At 38.9% G+C, this 26506-nt stretch overlaps 1 protein-coding gene across 4 annotated transcripts in view; it reads right to left on the reverse strand.

The window, feature by feature from the left end:
- The window catches only part of LOC143358319 (uncharacterized), a 418334-nt gene that overhangs the window by 71982 nt on the left and 319846 nt on the right, over positions 1 to 26506 (reverse strand). For 2 of the 4 annotated variants that reach the window (XM_076795370.1, XM_076795372.1), the window contains one exon: positions 11168 to 11188. The exons of the other annotated variants lie outside the window; for them this stretch is intronic. In XM_076795370.1, the coding sequence (XP_076651485.1) occupies positions 11168 to 11188 (21 nt within the window). The remainder of the gene's footprint in view (positions 1 to 11167; positions 11189 to 26506) is intronic. 4 annotated transcript variants of the gene reach the window in all.

A 26506-nucleotide genomic window follows, 5' to 3' on the forward strand; every position in this document is an offset into this window, starting at 1 on the left:
CCGCCATTCGAGTGCTAAGGGTTAAAAGAACAATATGAAAATGTGCATAAACGATGCGAAGGTATGCAATATCCTGCTCGATTCCCAGTGTGTACGATCCCCCGTAAAATCTGCAATTTATTATCGCATTTTAACATTTTGCATAAATGTTTATAAAATTTTCACTTCGAATGATGATATTTGAATTACTGTCACGGAATTTTGTAACTCCGATATGAATAATGGGGTTCATAAAACCGGTGGTGGCGTTTATGAAAACACGCAGCTGGCTATAAATAAATTATAAGATTTTATAATTTACCTTCTTTTTTTATGTCACGAGTTTTCGATATTGTATACGCGTGATTAATAAAACACTGCGATTATGCACGTTGGGGTAGCAACTACAGCGCCACTGAAAAAATATTTTTCATCTGAAAATAAATCGAATAATATTCTTCTGTATCAGATTTCATTTTCCGGAGAATCGATTTTGAATGTTCCACGGGTACCCACGAGATTCGGTTTTGCTACCAGCTATTTCTGCTCGGAATAATGTTTACACTTCAGAATTGCCATTGGAAACGCCATTTTGTTACGATACAAATCTTTCAAATTTATTTAACATTCGCAGAAACTGCTGACAAATGGGTTACCTTAGCTCGTTGTTTTCCATACATGTACTTATTTATGTAGTTACTGTATTAGATGGAAAATATTGCGGAAGTAGAAACGTCAAGCATTAGTCAGACACGTTGTGCAGTATACAGTGGATCCAATCGTCCAAAAATGATCCAAAATGTCGACAATTTTTCGTGAATGTAGTGTTTAAATACTTTTTGGATTCACTGTAAGTGCTGTATGCAAACTTTCTAATGTGTATCCGTTGAATTTTTTAAATCACCGTTAAAATAAAAAATTAAATCACACATAAATAGTATTTCAGTTATAATTTGTCATGTAGAATTTTTATCTGTTATACGAATGCCAGATTCCTCTTGAAGTTTATCCAATGTTTAGCTTTCGACGTTTTGGTTTTATTAGAATTAATAATTTTAATAACAACATGTTTGAGAATGTTTTATACATACACAGCAGTCCTTAACAGTAGAACGACCGAGCAATAAACGCGACCGACGTATATTGCTTTGCAACAGCGACAAGACTGTGCCCATTCAGACTTCATACAACTTTTATTGTAATATGTGCATCAATGAAGAGTTTCGTTAAAAAATTTCCGATGAAAACATTTTTACAATTTCAGTAATTGTAAAAGAAAAAATTAGGAACCAGTAATTTTGACTGCTCCGGTCGTTCTAGTGTTAAAAACAGTTTTACGCAAACATTTCCTATTTAATTAACGAAAACTGTGTAAATGATCGGACGTATACCAGTCTGGTATCGAACGTTCTTTTATCTTTTTCAGCAACACTGGTTATAAACTCCTTCGGTATCAGTTACAACAGAGTCAAGCTGTTAACATCACGCGTCAGCTCGCTGTTAAACCACGACTGAATTTTTTCGTATGAATCCGCTACTCGGTTTTGTATCTTCCAATTAAAAATATTTCCGGTAATAGGATCCGTTATCCGGTCCGATAACAGATCAGTTTCCACTGGAAAATCGAAGGTACGGTTTCCTCGTTAAAATTCGGGTTCGACCGAAACAGCAGGTTCCCCTGTACACGGGGAAGCTATCGAAGAGTAAAGTCGAAATTGTTGCAATGCAAATACGGGTCTTGTAGACATTTTTACACAGCGAAGTTTACGATGCAAGCCTCTGCAGCCTGCTATGCTCTTGAGAATACACGAATAAGCGATACTTCCAGGTATCGTCAACTTCGTGCCAGCGCAGCGCCTTAAAAGTTAATTCATTACTTTCCGATTTTAGTAGACGCCGCTTATAATTTAACGCTGGATCCATCGAACTGATCGAAATTATTGGATCCAGGCTTTCCATGAATTCTTAAACACTGTAACGGAAGTCGTGCGAGGTTTAACGCATAACTTTTTCTTCTATAAGGAAACACGAATTATTTAGGCAGTGACTTTTTGCCGTTACCAAAACTAATCTGATTTTTTCGGACGCGCGGAATCATCGATAGCCTAGCAACAATTCGAACGGCGAGGAGCTCGCGCGCGCGCGCGATCAACGTCATAGGATATACGTTTCAATTTTCTCGTGGAGCGGCGCCGGGGTAACCTTTGTTCGTCCCGAAGAAAATTAACTTGGTTAAAACACCGACGCTCGGAGAAACAACGGTGCTAGGACGGAGCGGCGCGAGATTAATTGAGAATACAGCTTTGAGACTACAAGATTGACTCGGTGATCCGCGCGCGAGCTCCAGGTAATGCCGAAAGCAGACTGTAAGCAGACTTTGAAGGACCGCTAGGCTTATGGGATCCCGAGGGAAATAGAATCTCAAGGTATCGCGGAACCGACGTAACTCGGCTAAGTCGAATATAAATACATGTACGCCCCCCCACCCCCACCCCTCTGGTCGATGTGTCTTTGCGAAGAGGTTACTTCCGTAAGAAACGCCGGGGATGTGCAAAAAAAAAAAAAAGAAGTCAGCGAAGTAAGGAAAATTGGACCCGGATTCCAATCTTGCCAAGAGTTTCGGGCGATTCGCACGAATCTTTTCTTTAAATTTCAAAGCTCTACAGCGTTCACATCGCTGGATGATATCAGCATTCATCTTAAAGTGACATACACATTTTTGTAATTGCTGCGTTACCGTTCGAAAGACAATTTCGGATTTGCGGAATTACCTGGCAGCGTGGTCGTTTTTGCGAAACGGTTTTTCCATATTTAATAGGAAAGAGGAACACAAATATTATCCGACAGTTTCAAGTCGCGGATTTCTGCCCGTCAATTTTCAAACTTCAATCGAAACTCTGACGGGTATACAAACACCGTATAAATATTGATTTTCGGTCGGCCCGTTTATTTTGAACACGCGATGCGCATTATTACCAGTTTCACCTGGTAACGACGGTTTCAAAGAGGTTTGCCGATAAGTTGATTGTCAATGCTCCACGCGATACACATTCGTCGAAGCAATTATCGATACGCCTCCATACTTTGATTGGCGAAAAAGGTGTGATCGTAGCTTATCACGAACGAGAAACAATCATTCGTTTCGAAACCTTGATGATTTATCGTTGAAAGCGGTTTACTACCAAACGGTGCTGGAAACAAAAGTTTAATAGTTAAATATATATATATATAGAAATTGTGAAAAGATTGCAGGTTACTCGTTAGAAAATGTTATTTGAGCCTGTATTGAAAATTTAAAAAATATATTTTGTGGATCACTGACATTTTTATTCCGAAAGTTGTATCGAATGGCTGCGAATGGTTAAAGATGGCGAAAAACCGTTTTTACGATTTTCAGCTACAATAAATCTAACGATTCTTCCATCTTTTGATACTTGTTTATTTCTGCATTATCCAATTTCAATGAAAAATGCAGACTTTATACTGTATATAGCTGACACAAATTTACAAAATTTAAATTTTCAATACAGGCTCAGATCAAAATTTTAAAAAGCAAGGATTTCTTCACGATTCCGACTAGTGCCACTTTTGAAAAACATGTACACATCATCCAGTGAACTAATCCTGCTAACTTCTCACAAAAATTCAAGTAGTGATCCAGTCGATTAAACTTTGCCTCGGGAACCCAGAAATTATTAAAGTTTTTTTCTGTAATTCTGTAGATATTGGCGAGAAATTTCCGAAAATCCAAGTTTCAATCCTAGGAGATCACAAGCTCGAAAGTTACGCGTGTGTAAAGATGTCCGATCTTCAGCGTTTTCGACAGGTATGGGCGCCGCCATGTTGCTACGTAACACGTCGCGCGTCAACAAAATTTGTGTCATCCGTAACATCTCATTTTAGAGAAATACATCTCACAGACAGAAAGCAATCAATTACGGAATAAAGACACAATTGGAGGTGGAAATTTCTGTCCCCGGGGAACGAGTCTAAAGGACAAAGAAAAGAATTCAATATTTCGAAGCATAAAACCGATCCGTTGAGAACATGCGAACCGTAAATAGTGAATGGTGGATTCGGCGAAGGCTGAAAAAAAAAAAATCGGCGAGAAGCGTCATCGATTTAACGAGTATTCCTCGGTACGTCGATAAATGGCGGGCGGTCCCCAGAGGCGGCCGCTTTTCCTTAAAGGGCATCGAATCGGAATGATTAAAACGCGGTTGCGATTTTTCTTCTTTTTCATAACAGCGACAAGAAAAACGAAACGGCCACGGTGTGACTCCCTGCGCGCGTTCCCGATAGTACGTAATTTTAATAAATTACCCCCGGAGGATATACGTTGGAAATTACATCGCGTACCATCACCCCTCGGATTTACGAGGCGAATTTAATTTACAAATTTAATTGCGGAATACGGAGGATACTTTGAAAAAAGAAGAAGAAGAAGAAGGGGAAAAAAAACGTTACGGGTAGACGAGAGATATTGCTGACGATGAAGCAGCATTCCAGCAATAAATCTATCGTCTCTGTCCACGGTGAAAATTAAAATCTCGAAAGACGAGAGGAGCGTTTCAATTATTTCGAAATCTTCTTAAAAGGACAGTTTAGGACCGCAGCGATTACTGTTTCGGATCAGGTAAGTATAAATTATTGGGTCACGATGTAATCTGAATAGAACTGAAAGCGACTCGCGTAAATGTGAATTAAACGCGGGAATTAAATTCGTTCCTATTTTGATTTAACATTTCATACATTTCTCATACTTCCGTTTCTGTCCATACTTTAGTTATTTAATCGCGAAAGTGTCGAAGTAACTTCGTGAAATAAAAACGTGAGCACGTTAATGAAATTGTTGACATTATATTTCCAATTTTTTCCTGGAGCATACATTCCAACAAATATTATTATTGTATTTTTAACAGATTTAAAATCATGTTAGTAACCACAATATTACCATTAATACTACTCAGGCAAGTTGATCGACTTGACAAATGAAATATGGGATTAAAGGGACAATTAATAAAGTTAAGTTTCTTATCATACCTTATTTACGAAAACTTCGCGATCAAATATTGATATAACGGATACTGTTACTATTATTACCATTTCTACTAATGTGATTAGATCTCTATATTGTCACTGTTACTATCAATATTAATAAAACATTATCTTGTTAATATTTAGATTTGAACACATTATTTTATAATATCCGTACGCAAAATAAAAAATGTTTATAAGCTTTGTGTTTATATGATTATAACAATTTAATTCAAAGGATAGAGTTAACCAGCTTCTGAAATAACAACTGTTCAACTGCCGTGAATTTTTACATTTATTGTCGTAAAATACAACTATCAAAGGAATATGTTTTCAAAGTAAACAGATTAGAATCAACAAAGTGTACCGGCACTAAAATTTGATTAAACAGAAGAAGCGGAGCTAGTTACTTTCTTTTATACAGTTACCAGTGATACGATGCAATACACGTATTTCTTACAATGACTGAATACGAATTGTTAGAACAGAATCAATTCTATTGATACCCAGTGTAGCGGGCTCAGTCCGCGAAAACAGACCACAGTAAACATTTTGAAAAAAGAAGTGAAAAGTCTGTGATAACATTTACAACCATTGTTGTTACCATCAATGTATACGTCACAACAAAAGTTTCTATATCTGTACCCCAGAATTTATGATTGAAACGAACAAAGTGAAGTTCGGAATGCTTAAAAAGAAAATTCTATACAACGCTGTCTTCTATAAAAACAACTCTTTTTGTTCTGTACCTGAATTCTATTACAATTAGATCAATTACATTTACATTTATTAATTTGTTTCATTAAAGTTTGTATACCTGCGCCATGTAATGAATTCCTCATTTTTCTAGGAACAATCTTTCAGTTCTAATTGCCCTGTCAAGGCTACATCACAAATTGTTTACAAATAATTTACAAATTATGTATGACGAAAACTTGAGGTACGTAAAACCATTTTTTGTCGGCAATGTAGTCGCTCTACCTTATCGCGAATCTACGAAGACCGGGCCCAGTTGGATCAAGCCTACTTCTAACGCTTATGTTACCAAATCTCTGCATAATCTCGGCGGCTCCTGACCAGCGCGCACTAGATTAAACCTTTCCCTTTCGAACGAGCCCTTCACCAGCGACAAAATATTCTTATTTAAGGACGAAAACTTGAGGCGCGTAAAATCATTTTTCGTCGGTAATGTAGTCGCTCTACCTTATCGCGAATCTACGAATACCGGGCCCTTAAATGGGCCGCGGGAAAAAGCTGCGATTTCAATGGTCTCTAAGCCGTCCTCCGTCTCTCCTCTTTGTCTTTACACGCGCGAGTTTCCAGCGCGCAGGCGCAGCTCGGGACGATTAATTAGAAATTCAAGTCTTTCATATTACGTTCCCGGTAGTCTAGCGGCATTATTGAATCACGGCGAGAAGTCTTTGAAGCACTTACAAGAGAATACATTCCCAAGAGGAATGGGCACCACGCCCTAGCCGTCGGGTAACTTGGACCAGAATAAACGAGAGAGATTCTGCGTGGATTACGGGAACGCTTCATACTCGTATATTGGAATCCACGATAAAATTGTGGAAAGAACCACGTTCAGCACAATCCAGTCTATAAGAGCAATTTCTGGAATTTTAAGCGATCCACCGCGACGCGAGATACTACTCCGCAAACTCGGGTGAAACAACGTTCGCATAATGGAGCGATGATTCACTTGCTGCGGTTATGTCTCCGTATACATACTCGATAATTGTCCAAAACACTAGTCTGCCAGGGACAATTATCGAGTAGCAGATGCTATTCTTTGATCCACCGCCGAAATAAACATTTGACCTATAGTTGTGAATGTTCAGAGACCGTCGTCACCAATTATAGTAATTATTCCCGCAGGAGGCAAGCAATTCCTCTCGAATAACTTGCACGATATTTCACGAATGATCGAATCAATCAAATTTAAATTTCCGGGGTATGTTCGGCGCATATGTCGTTAACTCCGGAACTGCGGAAAATATGCACATGCATGTGTATAAATATTTATAATTCTGAAAATGGTTGAAGGATGATAGTAATATTAATAAACCATCTTGTTTCGGTTTTTGTAATTTAAAGGCTAATTACGACTGTATGCAGATCATCCCGGGACAATTGTCTTCTTGGCGAATAATTCTTACAGTGTTTATGATGCAAACAATGCGTAACACATGTTTAACACTAGAACTGCCGAACCAGTCAAAATGGCGGGTTCTAATATTTGTCATTTAAAATTGTTAAGGGTCGAAGGATGCATAAACGAGAAATTATTTAGCAAATTTATTTCTTTGGGTATATATTATTTTTAAAATGTTGCTAAGAATGTGGGTAGCACGTTCCTGGTATTTTTATAGAGTGATGCAAAATAGTCAGTTTTAGTGCTCCGTGAACATAGAGTTAAACGGAATCACAAAATAAACCTTCGAAGCAACCGAAGAAATAAAGAATCATAGTCTGCTAAAAAATCTCGTGATAACCCCTCGAATATCTCTTATCAATTCCTGTTCGTCTATCGGAGCTGTTGAATTCTTTTAGGCGGGCCGAGCACCGGCGATGTGAGCGATGGATCTTCACTTTTTAGATATCGGAATTCTTCGGTAGTTCTGATCGCGTTGAGATTTTCGATACCCGGCCCTTGTAACGCGGATCCCGATACTGATACAATATTAGTGCGCGATAAAACTTCGTTGAAGCGTTGTTAGCGAATTGTTGGAACAATTTTTGCAGAGGAATTCTTACAGCCGAAAACCCCAACAAGAACAATATACATATATATATATATATATATATATATATATATATATATATATATAACAAAGTTTTGTGCCTTGAGCAACCACCCGAACTTCTAGGCAAGTCGGTGAACGCACCAACTTGTTTCAGTATGCAGATGAAAATTAATTGTTAGCTGTAAATACGCGTACACGCTCGTGCTACTTCCTGATGAATTTGAAACACTGCCACCTAGTACATAACAATTTCGTACTAATGAAAATTTATCTCTCAAGAGTACCGTGTTAATTTCTCTTTATTCGAATAAATCAAAGAATCGCCTCTTTAAATTATGATAGACTCTAGGTATAACGCAAGCAAACAACCGTTCAAGAAGACTGTATACGCTATGTAGCAGCGAATGTAAGTGTATATAAAAAATTGTTTGAAAAGACCCCTTACTGTCCACTTTCTTCTATCGAAAAGGTACACAAGTTTATAAAGTTTTTCGAACAATTTTTTGATCGTGTTATACGCGAGCCGCAAAATAGAAATAAATCTTCTTGACAAACAATAACTTATAGTGACAGAAAATTGCAAAAAAAAGTACTGAAACTTTTGCGCACACCTAATACATACAGTTTCATTAGTAGCATGCTAGAATTGTTTAGGTTCGACTAGTCTTCAAGGCTCATTTTATCGGTTCCATTTACTTCGTGGGATTTATTAACTTTGTTTCATTCTGTGCTTGCAACAACTTTTTCCTGTGCTTGCCACAGGTTAAATCTGTACGATCCAATTACGTAATAAAACACCGGCGTCTATCATTAAGTGCTGTTCGATGTTAGGTCACTTCCGCTTACACGAACTTATCAGCAAGAGCATTCTTGGTTCATTCGAAAGCTTAAAAGCACCGAACAGCCCGCGATGGAAACGTTCCCCGCAATCAATCTACCCCGTGTCCGGGTCGAAAGCTTTCCGTTCCCCGGGGAACATATTTAGATCGTAGAACGACAACAATTAATTCGATTCCCGATGACGATCGACATTAAAGCGTTAATTAAAACTGCTAATGAGAGAGACGGGAAATTCGACTGACAGGACCAACTCGGTTATCGCGTTATCATGGTTTATCACGGGTCGAGAGGAGGGAATTTAAGATCGCCCAAAAAGTAATTATCGGTTCCCGTTAATGTTAGATCTCGCGGCGCGGCGCGGCTCCACTTTCATCCCTGCCACCGTTATTGGAAAGATAATGGCGACGGAACGGAAAGAGTTAAAAAGGAACAGAGACGACGAGAAAAAGAGAGAAGAGAAAGTGGAGGAAAAAAAAAAAGAGAACGGCGTGACAAGAAAATTCGGTATTTTCAGTTCGCACGATAGTTCTCGGCGTTGCTGGTCGGCAGGTATTATTGACTTCCGTGTTATCGTGCGCGGCCCGTGATGTATGTAGCATGTTGGCGCAGTATAACAGCCTTTCGCCGGACGTAATGCAGAATTCGAGATTTCCGTTATGCAGTGGCCGAAAAGCACGGAAACTCGAGTACATCCGCGGATTAGCATAAACACCGTTGTCTTTCGAGGATCAAGTAGCAGCCGCGAAAGATTTCATCTAGCCCGTGGAAACAGGGTTAAGCAACGAGCCAAGAGTGTTTGCAGCATAGAAAAGATGACGTCAATCTAGGCGTATTCTTAACCCCTTGCACTATAATATCGAGTCAGACTCCTGATGAACACTTCGATCAGAATTTTCTAAATATTATTAAGGGCCCGGGATACGCTTCAAGTTTTTCGCCTTATTTCGCAGAGAATCAAAACAAAATGTAGCGCAATTTCATCGTCAATTTTTCGCCTACTTCGAACGCTTGTACTACCAAATATATGCATAATCTCGGCAGCTTCTGACCAGCGACAAAATGTTCTTATATAAGGACGAAAAGTTGAGGCACGTGAAACCATTTTTCGCCTATTTTTGTCGGTAATGTAGTCACTCTACCTTATCGCGAATCTACGAAGACCGAGCCCTTAATTCCCTTTAAATTGATACGAAATTCTATTTTGTCGTAGGGTGGACTGTACTATTGCCGGCACTGCAGTAGTTATCGGCACTTGTGATTTAAACTGCAAATATTAAGAATTCTGTTTTATTTTCAAAACGGGCACGAACTTTTGCGATCGTCTAATAATATTTCAGACTGTTTTTTATCATCGAAATTCAGATATGACGAACCAAAATTTCCGTCGGTATTCGTGTCTGATCCCTCTCGAATCATCCCGGAGTGTTGTTGTATCGTATTGGTCCATGAATCGGACCTGGATCACGGTGAACACCGGGAAAGAAAATACAAAGAGTCTAGCGCGACTTCAAGGTATGTACAAGTTTCGAAAAGAATAGATATAAAATTACCAGTCCCGGTTTGTATTTTCTGGGACGGCTTCCCGTTGATCCTGCAACAACATTTGCTCCTAACTGTTTTGCTGTTCGAAATAAGGTTCCTTTATTTGTTTCGGCGGATCGCTTCGGGAAGCGTACACAGTAGATGCGGTGAACACGAACCAGATTCGCATGATTTGAGTGATTCTAACTTCGTAATGGAACTGGTAAAGGTTAGACATAACCGGATGTTATGCATTGATGACAGAAACGGGTATAAAATAGTCCGAAGTGCAAGACAATTTCAAAACATCGACAGTTTTAACTCGCTAAAATGATTAAAGAAAAGACAATACTTTTCACTTGGCTTTTTCTTAGAATTTTTGTGCAGAGATCCGCAGATTAGGTGCAACAGGACTACGCACGCGGAAGAGTCATGAATTTTGATTCCGTAATGATAAAAGTGAGATTATTTGATTTAGAACATAATGTTTTGTCGAGAGCCGGTTATTCAAAGCCACTTGCAATTTGAATGGCCCGCTCTTGGGCATTATCTATTATTTAGTTAACTTGGCATTCTCTCGCTGCCCACTATCACGTCATCAATTGTTCAGCACTATTGTCTAGAACCGCATTTGTAACGTGGCCGACGATCCTCGTGTATCTATCGCCAGCTATTTGTAGAGATTAAATTATTTAACGACACGCTGTAACGGCCAATTATATGGTTTAATTTTATGTCAATTTTTAACTCACTGTTCAGGCTACCACGATAACGATTAAAACAATTAACCCGCGCAGTTACATCGATTGCAATGGTATGTTGCTAAAAGTGCAAATGAAATGTGCGAAAGTTATGGTGCAGCGATTTCGGTTTTGCATTAAATTATTCTACAGGAAACTATTTTGTAACTCAAAACTGACGATATTTTTAACGAAAAATATAAATTCTAGCGGTTTCAATGAAGCGACTGAATCGAAAAAATAGAATATAGTTTATTCGAACTTTTCAGTCACTACGAATTAAATCGAAATGCAAACACTTACCAATCGGGCGTTCACTTGCTCCTGAAAAAGAAAAGAGATATTTTAAACATTTGTGATAACAAAAGCAGAACAAACATTATGATAAAAGATTATTTGATTCTGTCCGTATGGAATTTTTATGATTTGCGGGCTATTCATTAGAACCAGTTAAAAATTCATACTTGATCGGTATACCTGCCGATTTTAATTGGCATATTTATGGAAATACTCGACTTTGATATTTTTCTCTCCAAAAACTTGCAGACAGAGATGTACGTGGACATACGTAAATATACGGGCGTGTTATCATAAAAATATGAAATTCTGAAAGGAATCTTTAGAAGAAGAGATAAAACAAAAACTGTGAGCCTGGTGAAACACGGATGTATCTAGAGTGGTTCTTTCGAGGATATACTGTCTGTTCTGACGTCCATACAGATGTTCCTTGTTGTAATCCAATAGTTCGAATCCTGTGTGACATATACGTAGAGTAAAACCCATGATGCGAACGGAATATGGGCTGGGGACACACATCCCGAGATCCTTAGGAATTCCGAGATTTATATCCAGTGTCTACTCTTTTACGTCGGGAATCGAATCAAGTCTCAAGAAATATTACAGCGAACACAAACTGACGTGTCGGTTTATCCATGGAAAAACATCTATTTTATTACGCCGCCGATAGAATTATCAAAACTGACGAAACCTGAAGAGCTGACTTTAAACATTAAATTTAGTACGTAGAAATTAAATCATTATTCAATTAAAAATTCCCTTCTTATTACAGTAGTTCCGACAATTGTTAGCGAAAATATAATGCTTTTATTGACAGTACACTCCGTGCCCTGAAAAATTTGTCTATTTAGTATCAACATTTCACAATTATAGAGAATCAAATTAAATCGTTTTCATACATACATTTATCGCATTTTGAAACAGTTGGTGTTATTATTGTTGGCATAATAGAAGTAGTATAAATCCGTACTAAACCTACGAGTTAGGTAATATTCACTGTTACACTCTTTTCCGTTTTAATAGTTCTCCGAAGAGAAAAGTGAAAATACTGGAAATTGAAACTGATTCGACTGACAGCACTCCAGGAACAGGATTAATTAACTTGGATTCGCAAACTGACGAAATAAAATATTCTGCTCGTTATTTTATGGAACGGAGAATTATCTGAATATCTAAAATATGACTATGCATGATACACGAGCCGGTGCTTCGACAGTTCGAAATAACCCGTTCCCGGTAGATCAATGATTAATACCGGTACACACCGAAATTACCTGTAAGTTGAGCAGTCTGCGAAACTGCGGATACAGTAACAATTTTACGGGACGCATAAACATTAGAACATAGGCGCTAATGCAATAGACGTGTTTACGATTTAATGTACGAAACAAGGAATGAAATAAAAACTTCTTACATCAACGGATAGTTTTACTACGCGATAAAGCAAATAAAGTTCGCGGCAATTTACCGTGCACTATAGTCGTTGTTTTACACTGTCCTAGACAGTTGCATCTGTTACGAGCGGGCATACTAATTACGCGCGGCTCATAAGTGAACTTCAGCTCCGGTAGCGTTTCGTTCATTACTGTGTAAATAATTAAAATTTTAATAAACAATTACTTATATATTTACGTGAAAGTAATACAATTTTTGTGGATACGAAATATAGTAACGTTAAAAGTAGGACTCCAGGAGTTACGTATAGTGAATTAAAACGCCACTTTATATGATAGATAAAAATTCAAATATTTCATATACCCAAAAATGTTGTATTTCGCACATTTAATTTTTTCAATTTTTATTTCATCAAATAACTTACTTTGATTTCATGGAATTTTTGAGGTTTCTGGTTTAGCAGTCGAAGCGTTAAGGAAATACAATATTGTTGGGACACCGTGCGTACTTTTGCTAAAAAATATTTCTCAAACAAGCAAACACGTTTAAAACCGCGGTGAAAAAGCGCGTTTCAAACTTTCGCTCAAATACAGCTCTCGTTGGATATTTAAAATATTGAAAAAATAATTGCTGGCCTCCATAATTCACCGAAACCCAAAAACTGTTATCTCATTTATTCCGCTGGGAAAAGAATCCGGAAAATTTCTTTAGCTTCCGTGATCGAAAATTTTAATCAAGGATCACTCTCCGATTGCCACGCGTAAAAACTTTCTTTCGCGAAGAAAGAAAAACGCTCGTGTCCGGAGGAGAATGCGGGGCAAAGGTTTGTCAGGAAATAATATTTGTTAACGAAACAAAGAAATGATCGTGAATAGCTCGCAATAAAGGACCTTTGAGAGCCAACAAACAGCTTTCGGTCCCAGGAGTCCGTGGGATCCCGCGTGTCTGGAAAGTCGAACGAAAATAAACGAGAGTGCTTCGATGTAGGTTGAAGGGAACGAGGTTAAGTTCTAGGATACCGGGATCCTCGGCGGGGTGGAACAGGGTGAGTACAGACTCCGGGGGCGAAATTTATGCCTGAGACGTTGCGCTTCGGTCAAATTTATGCGTCCGAGCCCGATGAAATTTACCCTTCAAACGAAATAACCTCCGATACCGTCGAAGAGACGATTGAAAAGTAGCTCGTCTTTCGAGGACCTTTAATCTTCCGCCGGCTAACTATTTATTACGGAATACGATTACTTTGCATTCGCGAACGATCGAGAGAAATGTATCTCCGGGTTCGGTCATAAATATTACCTCCTATCGGGAAAAGTTTGCGCGGCTTTGTACCGTCCGCTTTAGACAAGCATCACTTTTTTTTTTTTTTTTAAATAGAACTGTACCGAACAGCGCACCACCATTTAACTTTGTACACTCTTTTACAGGTTATCGGGGGGAAATTTATTACACTTAGTCTGCACTTTGTCTTCAAACTTTCGATTTTATTCTTCGACTAATACACGCCGGATCGGAAAATTATTCGAACACTCGATTCTCGAAAAATACCGTGATCACTTCTTCGAAGATAACCGTGCGACAATAAAGTGTAAATGCTGCACACTCAAACTTTTTTTGCGTGTTTGAATCTATTTTTTCCTTTAAGTGAATCCTTCGTTGTCACTTCTTAGATATTTCTGGGAATAGGGAACAATTGGATAGAGTTTACGAGTTCGAAAATTTGGTCATGTTGCTATTTAAATAAATCGCCGGAATAAGTGTTCTTCACGCCGGGCACGTAAACGTTTTAACTTTCGGGGCAATTCGCTTCGTTTCTTTTTACCGAGGCGGAAAATTAACTGGCGCGTTTCATATCGACGGGAATAAATTTCCGTTGACAACGTTCTTTGAAGAGAACAAGCACGACGCGGAAGAGATTCTATTCCCTCGGGAGCGTGCAAGTTTATTTTGCTTTCCGGGAGAGCGACGGGAACCGTTTCTACGTACGGATTGAAATCGAGGTGAATCGAAAATTTCTGAAAAAGAAAAATTCTGGAACCAGGTATAATCACGCATCGATGCTCGAATAATTCTATAATCTCGTCAGTGCCTCGGTCCGAAGTGTTGAATGGAATATTTTATAAATAATGAATGAATTTCGCTTTTCTGATTGCTTGTGGTGCGCAAACACATGTGCAAAAAGTTCTTTGACCAGCTATTGTCGGAAATCGGGCGCAAATACTTTGCAACGATGATTAATATTTTTTCACGCAAACGCAATCGTGCGCAGCGATATTTTCAGTGCTAATACGAAATTTCAATTGAGGAGAATTGGAGACAATTTTTGCTATAAATGATTTCGAAAAAGAATTTATATGTTTAGGATAAAATAAAGAGAAGGTTATAAGAACACCCCTAAGTAGCAGCGTTCCGCTGACAAGAGTCAACAAATTTCGGGATACATAGGAACAACAATTTCTTCTCGAAGGTGCGCGAGCTAGAAGGCAAACCAATAAATACGTGCGCGACTTTCCACTGCGTTCCTCATTAAAAAGTTTCGCGGAATTTTAACTGGGATAACAACCTGTTTCCCTGGTTTTGTGTACTTTTATTTTGACAAATTCCACCCTCGCAAGAAACATAAATCCCGTTACACGTGCATAGGAGAGGGATGATCGTCTCTCTCTCTCTCTCTCTCTCTCGCCTCTCGAACATTAGAGAAAGTGGAGCAATCATTGATTACTGGTTAATCCGAACTTTCCTGGGCGAACTAAGAAGTTCGAATGGAATCGGATTGAAAGTTTTTTCGAAAATACATCGGGGCAAAGGACGTGTATACCGCGGAGTTCATAATTGGACCGTCACTCGCCCCGGAGTAATCATCCTGGCAATAAAAATTTCTAGCAATTTTAACCCTTTATGGTCCGCAGGCAGTTCGAGCTTTTCCATTTCCATTAAAACGCTGCCGTGAATCCGGGATACCTTCAGTTTCCAACAAATTTATTTGCGGAAAAGGGAATAAAAGTTTCTCACACTTTTCTGAAACAAAACTGAAACGAAACAAATTATTTTATTCGCTTGAATAGCGTGATAAAACAGGGCCGGAAATTTCAAAAAGATTAGCTCCGCCCGTTAGTTGCGATAAATTCCGCAAAATCGTGGATTTTCGGTTCGCGTCGGGCTTCCTTAGATCGAGGCGTGTGGAATATCAATAAAAACTGAGAATGACATAATTCGGAGCGTGAAGGGTGAGAGCACGCGGTGCTTTGGCGGAGCCTAGGCAGTCGGTGGGTGGCTGGCTAATTACCTACCGAACCTTCACCCTCGGAGAGGGTTTCAGGGGCTGATGCGCGTTATCGGATTAAAGGGCGAGGCAAAGCGCGTCGCGACGCGCCGCGCCGCGCCGATATGGACTTGTCACGCGTCGCGCTATATACTCGTATTATCTGGGAAAAGCGCAGCGGTCGAGTCGCCAGGCTGGAAACTGGACAAGAATAAACTGGATAGCCGTGAAATGGATCGCGGCAACAGGGTTAAGTTTTCGGTTGTGCTGGGATTTCACCTGTAGTAGACGCCGAACGAAAAATGACGTTTATGGCAGGGGGTGGGTATGCGATTCCGCGGCGGAGATGGGCACAGTTTTACCCCGTATAACGTGCGAACGTGTCAGATGGCATCGAAATGTTATGTTCCCGAGACGAAAATGTTGTTCGGACAAGTAACTCACTCATTAAGTGAGTCCTTGCACCACGATTTATTTTACCGTTTCGGTAACTAGAGCTTTCTTGTAATTCGTAATTTCCTGAAAAAAAGGGCGAAAATTTATATATATTGTGTGCCTGCGTGTTCTTCGATAGCTGTACATCAGCAACGCCAAAAAAGAATTTTATTTCGGTTTAACACTAAGTTTAGTCAAAATGACGGGTTCTAATATTTTTAATTTACAATTGTTAAGACTCTAAGGATACATCCATGAGAAATTATTCAACAAATTTATTTCTTTGGGTATGTTATTAAAAAGAAAATGGCTAAAAATTTGGGCAGCACGTTCTTGTTTATTTTATAACGTAATGTAAAATAGTCACTTTTAGCGCTCCGTGAACCTAGTGTTAAAGGAAGCTAAAAACATATTTATTAGACCCGGAATCACTAGACTGCGGATGTTTAGGCAATTTTCGATTTTCGGCGGTAAATTTTAGGAAAGTGGAAACAAATGAATTCGAATTTTCGGTAGTAGTGGCCTTCGTAGATCTGAAATAAATATTATAGCATTTTTCGAACATTTTCGAACGCGTGAAGATCCGCAGTCTGTTCATCAGTAGTGTGAATCGATATTGTAGGTACGCTTCACAAAAGCACAAATGAGACTAGGATAATAATTCGACCAGTTTTGTTTCGAATCAACAAATTACGAAATGCGAAATGTAACACAGTGGTCGAACAACACAAGGACCCCAGTGTTGGATTTTGTGTTAACATTTTTAGCCGCGCCATTTGTGAACCGAGAGTTCAACTATTTGCTTCTGTCAATATTTAGGTTACGTTTCATGTGTTTACAGAAATAAATTGTTGCTGTAATCAAAGTTAGAATTAGGTAAGTAACATGTATGCATTCATGTTCCCAATATTTAGTTTACCTATGCAGTTAAGGGTTAACGGAGAGATTATCGTTCCGTTTGTACGTGTTGTCTAGCAATGCGAAACGATAAATTTTCGTTGAGTTTTTCGTCCCTGAATTATTGAGTCGCCAGAGCGAAACTTCTGCGCTAGATTCGAGGTGAATCGACGAGTATGCTCGATCCCATTGCTGGCAGTTACACGAGGGAGGAAACAGCATCGAGGAAAAGTATGCGTTACGCTAACATTGGTCGGAACAAACGAGTATAAACTACAAGAAGGAACGATGGGAAAGGGTGCCGCGGAGAATGTGATACGAAATGGGGTTGCGAGCGCAAGGTTAAGAGATATCGAAAATGTTGCAGTCGCGGAGAAGGGACTCGCTTTGAATACCAGATTGAACGAACGGAGCGAAAAAATCGAACGGAACGAAAATCGCGAGGTTCGTCGAAACGCTCGAGCGCCGGTGAATTTAACATTCAAATCTCGAGGCCGCGGGTATATGTACGTGATAAATCTGGACACTGTATATTTCAAATCCGAATAGGAAATATCGATCCGTTTAAATACTTGTTGTGTTTCGTTGAACGGCCCTGGCGGACAATTAATTTCTTCGTTCTCTAATGATCAATTTATAATTTATAACAATGTGAAAAATTACTGGCTCTTATGTAACCGCGATTTTTAGAATATTTTCACGCAAAATGCGGACCAAATAAACTCTACATATTAAACTATTCTCAAAGTACAATTGTCAAGTACAGATTCGAATAGAGATACAGTTGAATTTTATGCGAGTCTAAAGAATCATGTTCCGGCGCAAATAATTATTTTTATTATCAGCAATGTTCGACGTTTTTCATCTCTTTCGTAACCAGATACGGTGAACCTGAATTAACAACTGAATTATTCTGTATAATGTGTGTTCATATTTATTTAGTAACGTATTTATATGGACCGTTTGCTTTGAAAGTGGTGTAAGTCCATTTTTTAATTTGTACATTTGTATTTGATGTTTGCACTATTTTTTATCAACGAAAAATGGAAGTTTCAAAATAAACGGTTTGTATTGTGATTGTGGTTTGTATTTCCGAAAAAATTTGCGAAAAATGAAAGATGGATTTTACTTGAACCCTGTTCCGAGAAACTCGTTCTCACGCTCGAAATCCGAAACCTCATCCAACCAGCTGTTCCCTGGGAAGACTACCGAAGAAGATGATTGGATACGCGGAAGTTCAGATGGCATAAAAAATGTAGGGTAATTAGTGGAGGAAAAGTGGGGGACTCGGGCAATGGGACAGGGTTTCGGCGACTGTTGTGCAAGATTTATGACGGTCTAAGTCCAGGAAGCTATTAGAGGGGGTTCGTTCAGCTCGTGTGTCCACTTTTCAACTTTCCCTGTTATCAGTTTCTTCTTAAAGATCATCTCGCAGCGTTCGGTCCGCAATTTAGTAGCTGCAATAACTGTAAGAACAGACGTGCCGTTCGCAATTTTAGTCTTTCCCAGCCATAAATCTTGCGCCTGAGTGATATACGCTCCTCGAGAATAACGGAACCGTGTTACTGGATCAACATGTTTAACATTCTTCTGAGACCTATTTCCACCTGTTCAAGTTCAAACCTTTATTCTCTGGTTCTGTTAGTGAAATTCAAAGAATTCGTCATGGATCTTTATGCAAAATAAAATTTTTCTGTCCGAAATAGAAATTTATTTTCTTTTTTTAACACGTTTAATAACTTTCTAACGGTTTTACTGTTTTAAATTACACCTACTCACTTTTGTCATAAACGCTCAAAATCCGTTGTCCAGTCATGATTCTTACTAAATTCTGTGTACATAGATACTGAAAAAGTTCTATTTCTTTATTGATTTCAATTTATCACATTAAGTCCTATATAAACAGAAATTGGAAGGTTCCACTTCTTTATAGATTTAAACTTATCGCAATTCTCAATAAATCGTGTGCAAATAGAAATCGGTGAATTCAACCGTTGTATAGATTTTAATCTATTACGATCCTTAACAAATTCGACATAAATAGGTGGTTCGATTCGGATTTTCAATTGAATCTGTTACGCCATTTTTGTCGAGGTAAAGAGACAGCTATAATGCTGGAAAATGGAAATGAAACGATTTCTATCTAATTATGCAGATTGCATCGAGCGAACCCTCCATCTTGGTCCACACCCTCTGACAATGAATTTTTCTATTCAACGGGGGCTGATAAAAGAAGCATTGCAACTTGTTAGCTCGCCATGAAACGAACGTTTTCCGCGGCGATGATTTTGCAGGGGCGACGGCGGCGACATAAAGCCCCCGCGCAAATGATCACGGTTCCATTCAACTTTATCCAAGATGGTTTCGCTCCCACGAATTCCAATACTTTTGCAAAAACGGGTTCCCGTTGCACGGTTAATCGGCATGACGTTGGCGAGCAGCGGCGAAATTAAAAGGAAGTTTAATTGCACGAATTAACATTTGAATTTAAAAAGTGAAACTCCCCCCCCCCCCCCCCGGAACTTGGATGGCGAAGTTGAAGAGACGCTTGGACGCAAATGAAAGTCTTCCGAAAGGCAGCGGGAGAAAATTTCATTAAAAATCGTCGAATGATTCCTGAGAGTCCCTTGTTTAATTCGCGACGTGATTTTATTCATTCTAATAGAGGGAGATACAGTAGTCGCGTTTTTAATTGAGATTTCGAAGATGATTCTGGCCTTCCGAGAATAATACACTTCCAACCAAAATCGAAATAAATGCGACCGTAATTGTTCTACATTTGTGGAATACTCTGCGATTTACAATTGAAAAACGAACCGGACTCGTTGTAAACGACGAAACTGTGGAACAGGTTCTCACAATTAGGTGAACGCGTTCTTACCGAGAAACCGTAAATAGCCGAGAAAATGTTTAGCATGATTTGGAAATTTATTCGCAAACGTCGGCTGAATTTGTTTGCTGAAATTACACGTTGCGAGAAAGGGAATCACGGCACGCACCAGAGGCAATAACGAAATGTGAGCGTTCCGACCAAGTTTGCAACATCATTTCCAAGAGAGTGCTCTTTTGTTTCGCGGCGTGCTGCGTTGCGTCGCGTTGCACAAAGCTGGGTCTGGAATTCGGTATTTTTCTGATTTTAGTACCACTATCCGTCGTCACTGAAAATTTTAAATATTGTTACTAGCCCGCGGATCTTTCCCGTGAACATAATTTGTTCTGCTATTTTCTAGAAACCGAAACGAAAGAGGATTTTTGCTAATAACGACAGTAAAAAGCTAAAACTAAGCTCGCATTCTAGACAAACGATGCTCTAATTATCGGTAAAAAATTAAGGTTGTTGTACATATTGTGATTTGAAACATGTACAAATGTATAATAAATATAACATAATATACATGTATAAATCTAAATGTTTGAACGAAGCTAATTCCAAACCGGGTTAAATGTTGTTCAACTTCACGTCTTATTATGTTTTTCGCCGTTTTCAAATGAGAAACCCGATGCTCAGATTTTGGAGAGAATTTCAGAATGCGATTTGCCAGTTCGCGTGCAGTTTTTCCTGCACTGCGGACACCGCTGTTAGGGAATTCTATGACCGAGCGTACTATCCTAATAACACGGTCCCCGGGAATGAATGCCAACCGAATTGCTATTCGGTAGTCGAAAAGATGCGACAGTAATTAATGCGTGCGGCCGCTCACGGCGGCAGTGCCTGTATTTTGACAAATTCTCGCCATGTTTGGTGCCATCTTTTCGTCGCTTTACCCCCAAAAGGTATTCCAGTTGAATGACTAGAATATTAACGCGAAGTGTATTTACGCTCCTTGCTCGACAAATTGTTTCTGTAAATGTTACAAAAACAGTCCCTTTGTTATCCTCGCGAGAGGAAAATTGAAATACCTTTGATGGAACCATGCGAAACGTAATTACGGCGAATACAGTTACAAAATTTGTTTACCGTGCCTGCATTTAAATTACCGTTTCAGTTTTGGTATACTCTGCTCTCGTGTTTATGATCTGACATTTCTTAAATAGAACTCTTGCCTGGAAATTTATGCGATTCTACGCTTAATTATAGTAGCACTGGATTTCGAAATACGTTTTTCTTAAAACAGACACATACGACTGGACCTCGGATCTTTCTGCAAATTATCATTTTCACGCTTAATCGCGTCGGAATCAAATTAAGATTTCTTGTATTTTAATATTCTGCTTACGAAATTTCTAGGACAAAGTAAAACTCTGCTCAATTTTTCTGTTTCATAAAATCACAGCCATTAACACAAAAGAAGGAGGAAAGAATCAATTAACACCAGTTATGCACAAAAATCTAGACCGTACACCATGCCTGAACGAATTAAACAAATTATTCCACGTCCACGCGAAACAGGAAGATTTTAAAACCCACTTTGCGCGAAATAATGCCTCGTGCATTCTTTGTTAAATATGAAAATATTATGTACATTTTCAGCTAAAGCACCTATCACGTTTTAATTTTTTCGAATTGTTGCGGAACGTATTAAGAACAATGCAAACTGCGGGACACACGACTATTACCGTCACAGGGGGGACAATAAAATGTTTGGCAACCGTAGCGGTGCTTCTGTCCGCCGCAAAAAGCCGGGAAACGATCCGAACCGTGAAACACCGTATAATCAAGCGGATAGACGGACAGTTAGATCGATAGATCGGCCAACGATCTAAGGAACTTTCCGCGGAGATTTTTGGTTAAGTTGATACTCGGAGGAAATACGTTTTCACGGGATAGAGGAGGGCTGCGGTCGCGAATATCGGAATGCACAATACACGTATAGCTGGGTGAACCAAAGTAACCGCAAGAGTGCTTTGAAATGGGTTGCGGGGAACAAGGTTGAGTTCTAGGATATCAGAATATACGGCCGAGTAACGGCGTAAAGTATGTGCCACGGTAAAAGAAGTTCTATGCATTTCGACCGAGTTCTACGCTCGATATTTTTTTTTTTTCACCCCTAAATTATTCCCGGTAGAAAGTCTTCGCGGTGGACCAGCGATTTTTCGTTCCTGCTTTCTTGTCGAACAGGTATAGCGAGTACAGCGAGGGATACGATCGTTTCCGAGAAAAAATATTCGAGTATTGTATGCATTCAATAATATTTAACACGTTCAGTGCCGCACCGATGATACAAAACTCACGTGAAATCAAAATTATTTAATACAAGAATAGAAAAGACGACGTTTGTCATAACGATATTTATGACATTTTTAAAGATTAGTCGATCTTTGGACATCAAGATCTTTTATTTCACAGTTATTGACATTATAAAGATACGTTAGCAATACAAATATAAATAAATTCAATCGTGTCATTTTTATGAGGTATCGTGTAACAGTCATTTTTAATTCTCGGTAGGCACGGTTGATCTGTCGTTTAATGTCACATTAGCGCAATGGTAAAAAATTAATATGCCGGCAACATAAGTAATTAAATATTGCCCATTCCTTCATTGAGAAGCTAACCTAAGGTAAGATAACTTTATCCTTGAAGTTCATCACTAATATCTATATGTATATTTAGTATCAGCGAGAACTGTGTGAAATCGACACGAATGGATGAGGGTTGAGAAAAGCATGTGCAAATAATTCGCTCGGTTCCAAGATCTCGTTTCTCGAGTAGGGTAACTGTGCGGAGGATCAATACGTAGGGAGGCTTGATACATTTGTATCACATAAAAATCAAAAGGGGAGCGTAGGCACTTCAACATAGGGAGCATTACGATAGTGTCAAGCAAATTTATTAAACGAAAAATATTTCATCAAAGAAATGCAAACAATAGTAATAAAATTCTTCTATTGCTGTCAACTGGAGAACCTATGGGAATACAATAGATATCAATTTTCTTATTCTAGAAAATTATGCACGGCAAAGAAAATTCTAATTACTACTTAGAATACTACTCCCTCTGTCCCATAGTAACAGTAGCAGTCGATGAATTCAATTTGTCCCATAATAATGGCAAAAGAAAATAAATATAGAACGCAACATTTGTTATAAAAGAAAACTGGGTTAAATTAAACAATAGATTAAAAATATTACTCCTAATTTTTATTTCGTTGCTGCACTTTAAACTTCTATTAGAACCATCGTTCTTCAAACTCTCTTTTCTTCATCTAACTTTTACAATGGTTTGATGTTCACCTGAAATAAAACAATTGATTTCGATCAGCGGATGAAATTAGAAAAACTTATTCACTTGCTACTATTGTCATGGGACAGAGGTAGTATTCAGTTTTGTCTAGAAAATGAATTTTTACAAAAACGCATCAGTCGAGCCGAGTCTCTCCTACAAACTGCTGCGATAATGCGAATAAACAAACTCGTTGCACCAGTGTCCGAGCATTGTTCGCGCGAGCCATGCAAACAGGTGCGATTTTCGACAAATGAACAGAAAGCGACGGTAACGTACCGAATCTTTCTCCGATTTTCAGAAAGTCCAAGTCTAGGTTCCGTTATTACTTATTCTCCCGGCGACATACTATCGAATGAATGAACGTCGGGAACAATGCGCCAAGTTGGGCGAGATAGGTTTTCGGAAGTTCCCCTATAACAGCCAAGTATTCGGTATAAATATTTGACGAACGTTCGTTATACCGGGTAAGTTCTATTTAAACTCGAACGCGACACGTTTCATCACCCGCTTTGGGACGGCTCTACGGTAGAACGAAGGCCTTGCCTTCCTTGCCAACGGAAATTTCCATTTGAGAATATCATGGTTCTTGCTACATATTTGAGTATTTGAGCAGACGGAGACTGTTCCGAGACTTTTGGGTAATGTTTGATCGCCGCACCGGCAACGGAATATTTTCCCGGCGCCGCGCCGCGCCGCGCCATCGTGATTTTAAGTCGGAAAAATCGTCTTACGGTTCAGAGCCGAGTGTCTGCTGGCTAATCAAATCATTGCGATCATTCGGAAAAATCATTCCTCGATTTCTTGAAGAAATCTCGAAACTTCCCATACCCGAATTTAATAATAGTACGCAAAAATGTTGGCAGTACACTAAATATTGGAACACCCTTCGTATTTCTCTTTATTGCATACCTCTTCCTCTTTGTTTGTAATGCAAACATATAAATCCGTAAAAATTTAGACTAATAGACATCAGTGTTTATAGAAAAACAGGAGACATTGTAATATATAACATTATCGGGTTAAACTTTGCCTGAGGAAACCAGAAATTTTTAACTTTTTTTTTATGTAATCCTGTAGATTTTGGCGAGAACATTCCGAAAATCCATGTTTCAATCCCAGGAGATCACTAGTTTAACACTAGGTTACACTAGTTTAACACTAGGCTAAAATAACATGAATATATCTATCAAAATCTGTAGCCAATTTTTTAAATAATATATACCTAGAGAAATCAATTTGTTAAATAATTCCTCATGGATCCATGTTTGCAATCTCAATATTCGTGAATTAAAAATATTAGAATCCGTCATTTTGACGGGTCCCGTAAATCTAGTGTTAAGAGTTATGCGTGTGCAGAGATGCGCAATTTGAAGCGTTCGCTGAATAGGCTAACTAGTTTTGAGAAATGGGATATAATGGAAATTAGGAAACGGAAATCTGGAATCGGTTTTCTCGTTCAACAATTCCGTTAACGTTAACAGCGAACGATCGATTCTATGAAATGTTTGCACAGCCTTTATTTAAATCGGTTTGAGTGCGGTAAATTTCGTTCTACACTATATATCTATTGTTAGAGCAAATAGTTCCGTGTAGAACCCGGCGACCTCGTTTCAATAGAATTCTCGCAACCTGCAACTACCTAAAAGTATCGATCAACGTTGATTAATGGTATGGGGAGAGCCATCTATTCGAATTCTCGATTATTCGGATTCAAAGGTACCGTATTAAAATCACCGACTACGTTTGATATTGTCTCTCGGAAATGGGAAGGGAAGCTATTATTATTCTGATCCTCTTTAGTCGAAAATCTTCAACTCGTGACCGATAACCATTTTATTAGAAGAAGAAAAAAAAAACATTCGTAATCTATAAAACTGTAATTCCCATTAAACCCCGTTCGAGGAAATCAATGAACGTATTATTTTGGATGAGTTTAGTCGAAAACGCTACAATTTTTACGGAAAAATGTTCCATCGAGCATTATTTCTGCGAGATCTACGATAACCTAGTGGGGAGACGTGATCGGATCGAACGATACGAAATTACATGTTAGGATCGAAACAACTGGTTTCGGAACTAAGAGAAAAATTCAGTTGTACACAATTTCTGAAACTAGTCGACAAAACAGCTTGCAGGAAATTCTAGATTGAACGAGAATATACTTAACGGTTGCAAATAGTGTTACAATTACGTACTATGAAAAACCACATGACTAAATCATAATTACATCTTGTAATATTGTAATACCAACCTGTTAAATTGTAATACCACATTGTAAAGCGAAATGATCATTGCGACCATTTAAGGGTCTAAAGAGTACACATGACGTAACAGGTGAAAAACTGAGGACACGTTTTTGAACCGAGAATGCTACAAATTGAGTAAACGCCGTTAAAAATCTTTTTTCTGAACGAACCTATTATAGACTTGTAAATCGAACCTTCCCCTTTGCAACGACTGCTTAAAAACTTAATCTATAATTTTTTTATGTACCATAATATTAGTCACCAAAACATTTAGAATAAATCTGATCCATAAAGATGATACAATATCGCGAGATTGAAATGTTTCGGCTGCTTTACGAAACGGTTTTTGCTAGCGAAGTAGGGTTAAAAATTTGCGAGGAAAATATCCCAGATTTTCGGAGAAATTAAAAATTTAGATTCGGGCCACTGAGTGGTTAATGTATGCAACCAGTGACGGGGTTGAGTGTAAAACGAGGAGAACGTTTCTGCGTGAAAACAGCGGCGTAAGAATTCGATCGTAAATAGCCATAACGATCGTCCTTATGGCGGCAGGATGATTCGTCGCGTCGCGGGGCCGAAAGGAAGCATCGCGAATTGGCTTCGGTTCAAGCTGAAACTCGAAACCGACGCGGCGAAAAATGCACGTGATACCGACGCCCGAAATCGTTGGTAAACGTGTTACCCCGTTTGGAAGAACGAGCACGGCTCTCGAGATGAAAATCGGGCTTCTCTTTTTCTTCCGTCTGGGTCGTCTCTCAGCCAGGCAAACGATTACACGACCGAGGTCTGCCTCGACGTGCCCTAAAAATTTCCTCTAATTTCCACTGGTTAATAATCTCGAACCAGAGGCAATCATTTTATCGAAATTATTTAGGCTACCTACTTGACCTCCTCGCGAAAGATTTCGAGATTCGTTTTGCTGCTGCAACGAAAAGCGACGCGA

Source organism: Halictus rubicundus, chromosome 10 (assembly GCF_050948215.1).
Source record: "Halictus rubicundus isolate RS-2024b chromosome 10, iyHalRubi1_principal, whole genome shotgun sequence".
Classification (NCBI taxonomy): domain Eukaryota; kingdom Metazoa; phylum Arthropoda; class Insecta; order Hymenoptera; family Halictidae; genus Halictus; species Halictus rubicundus.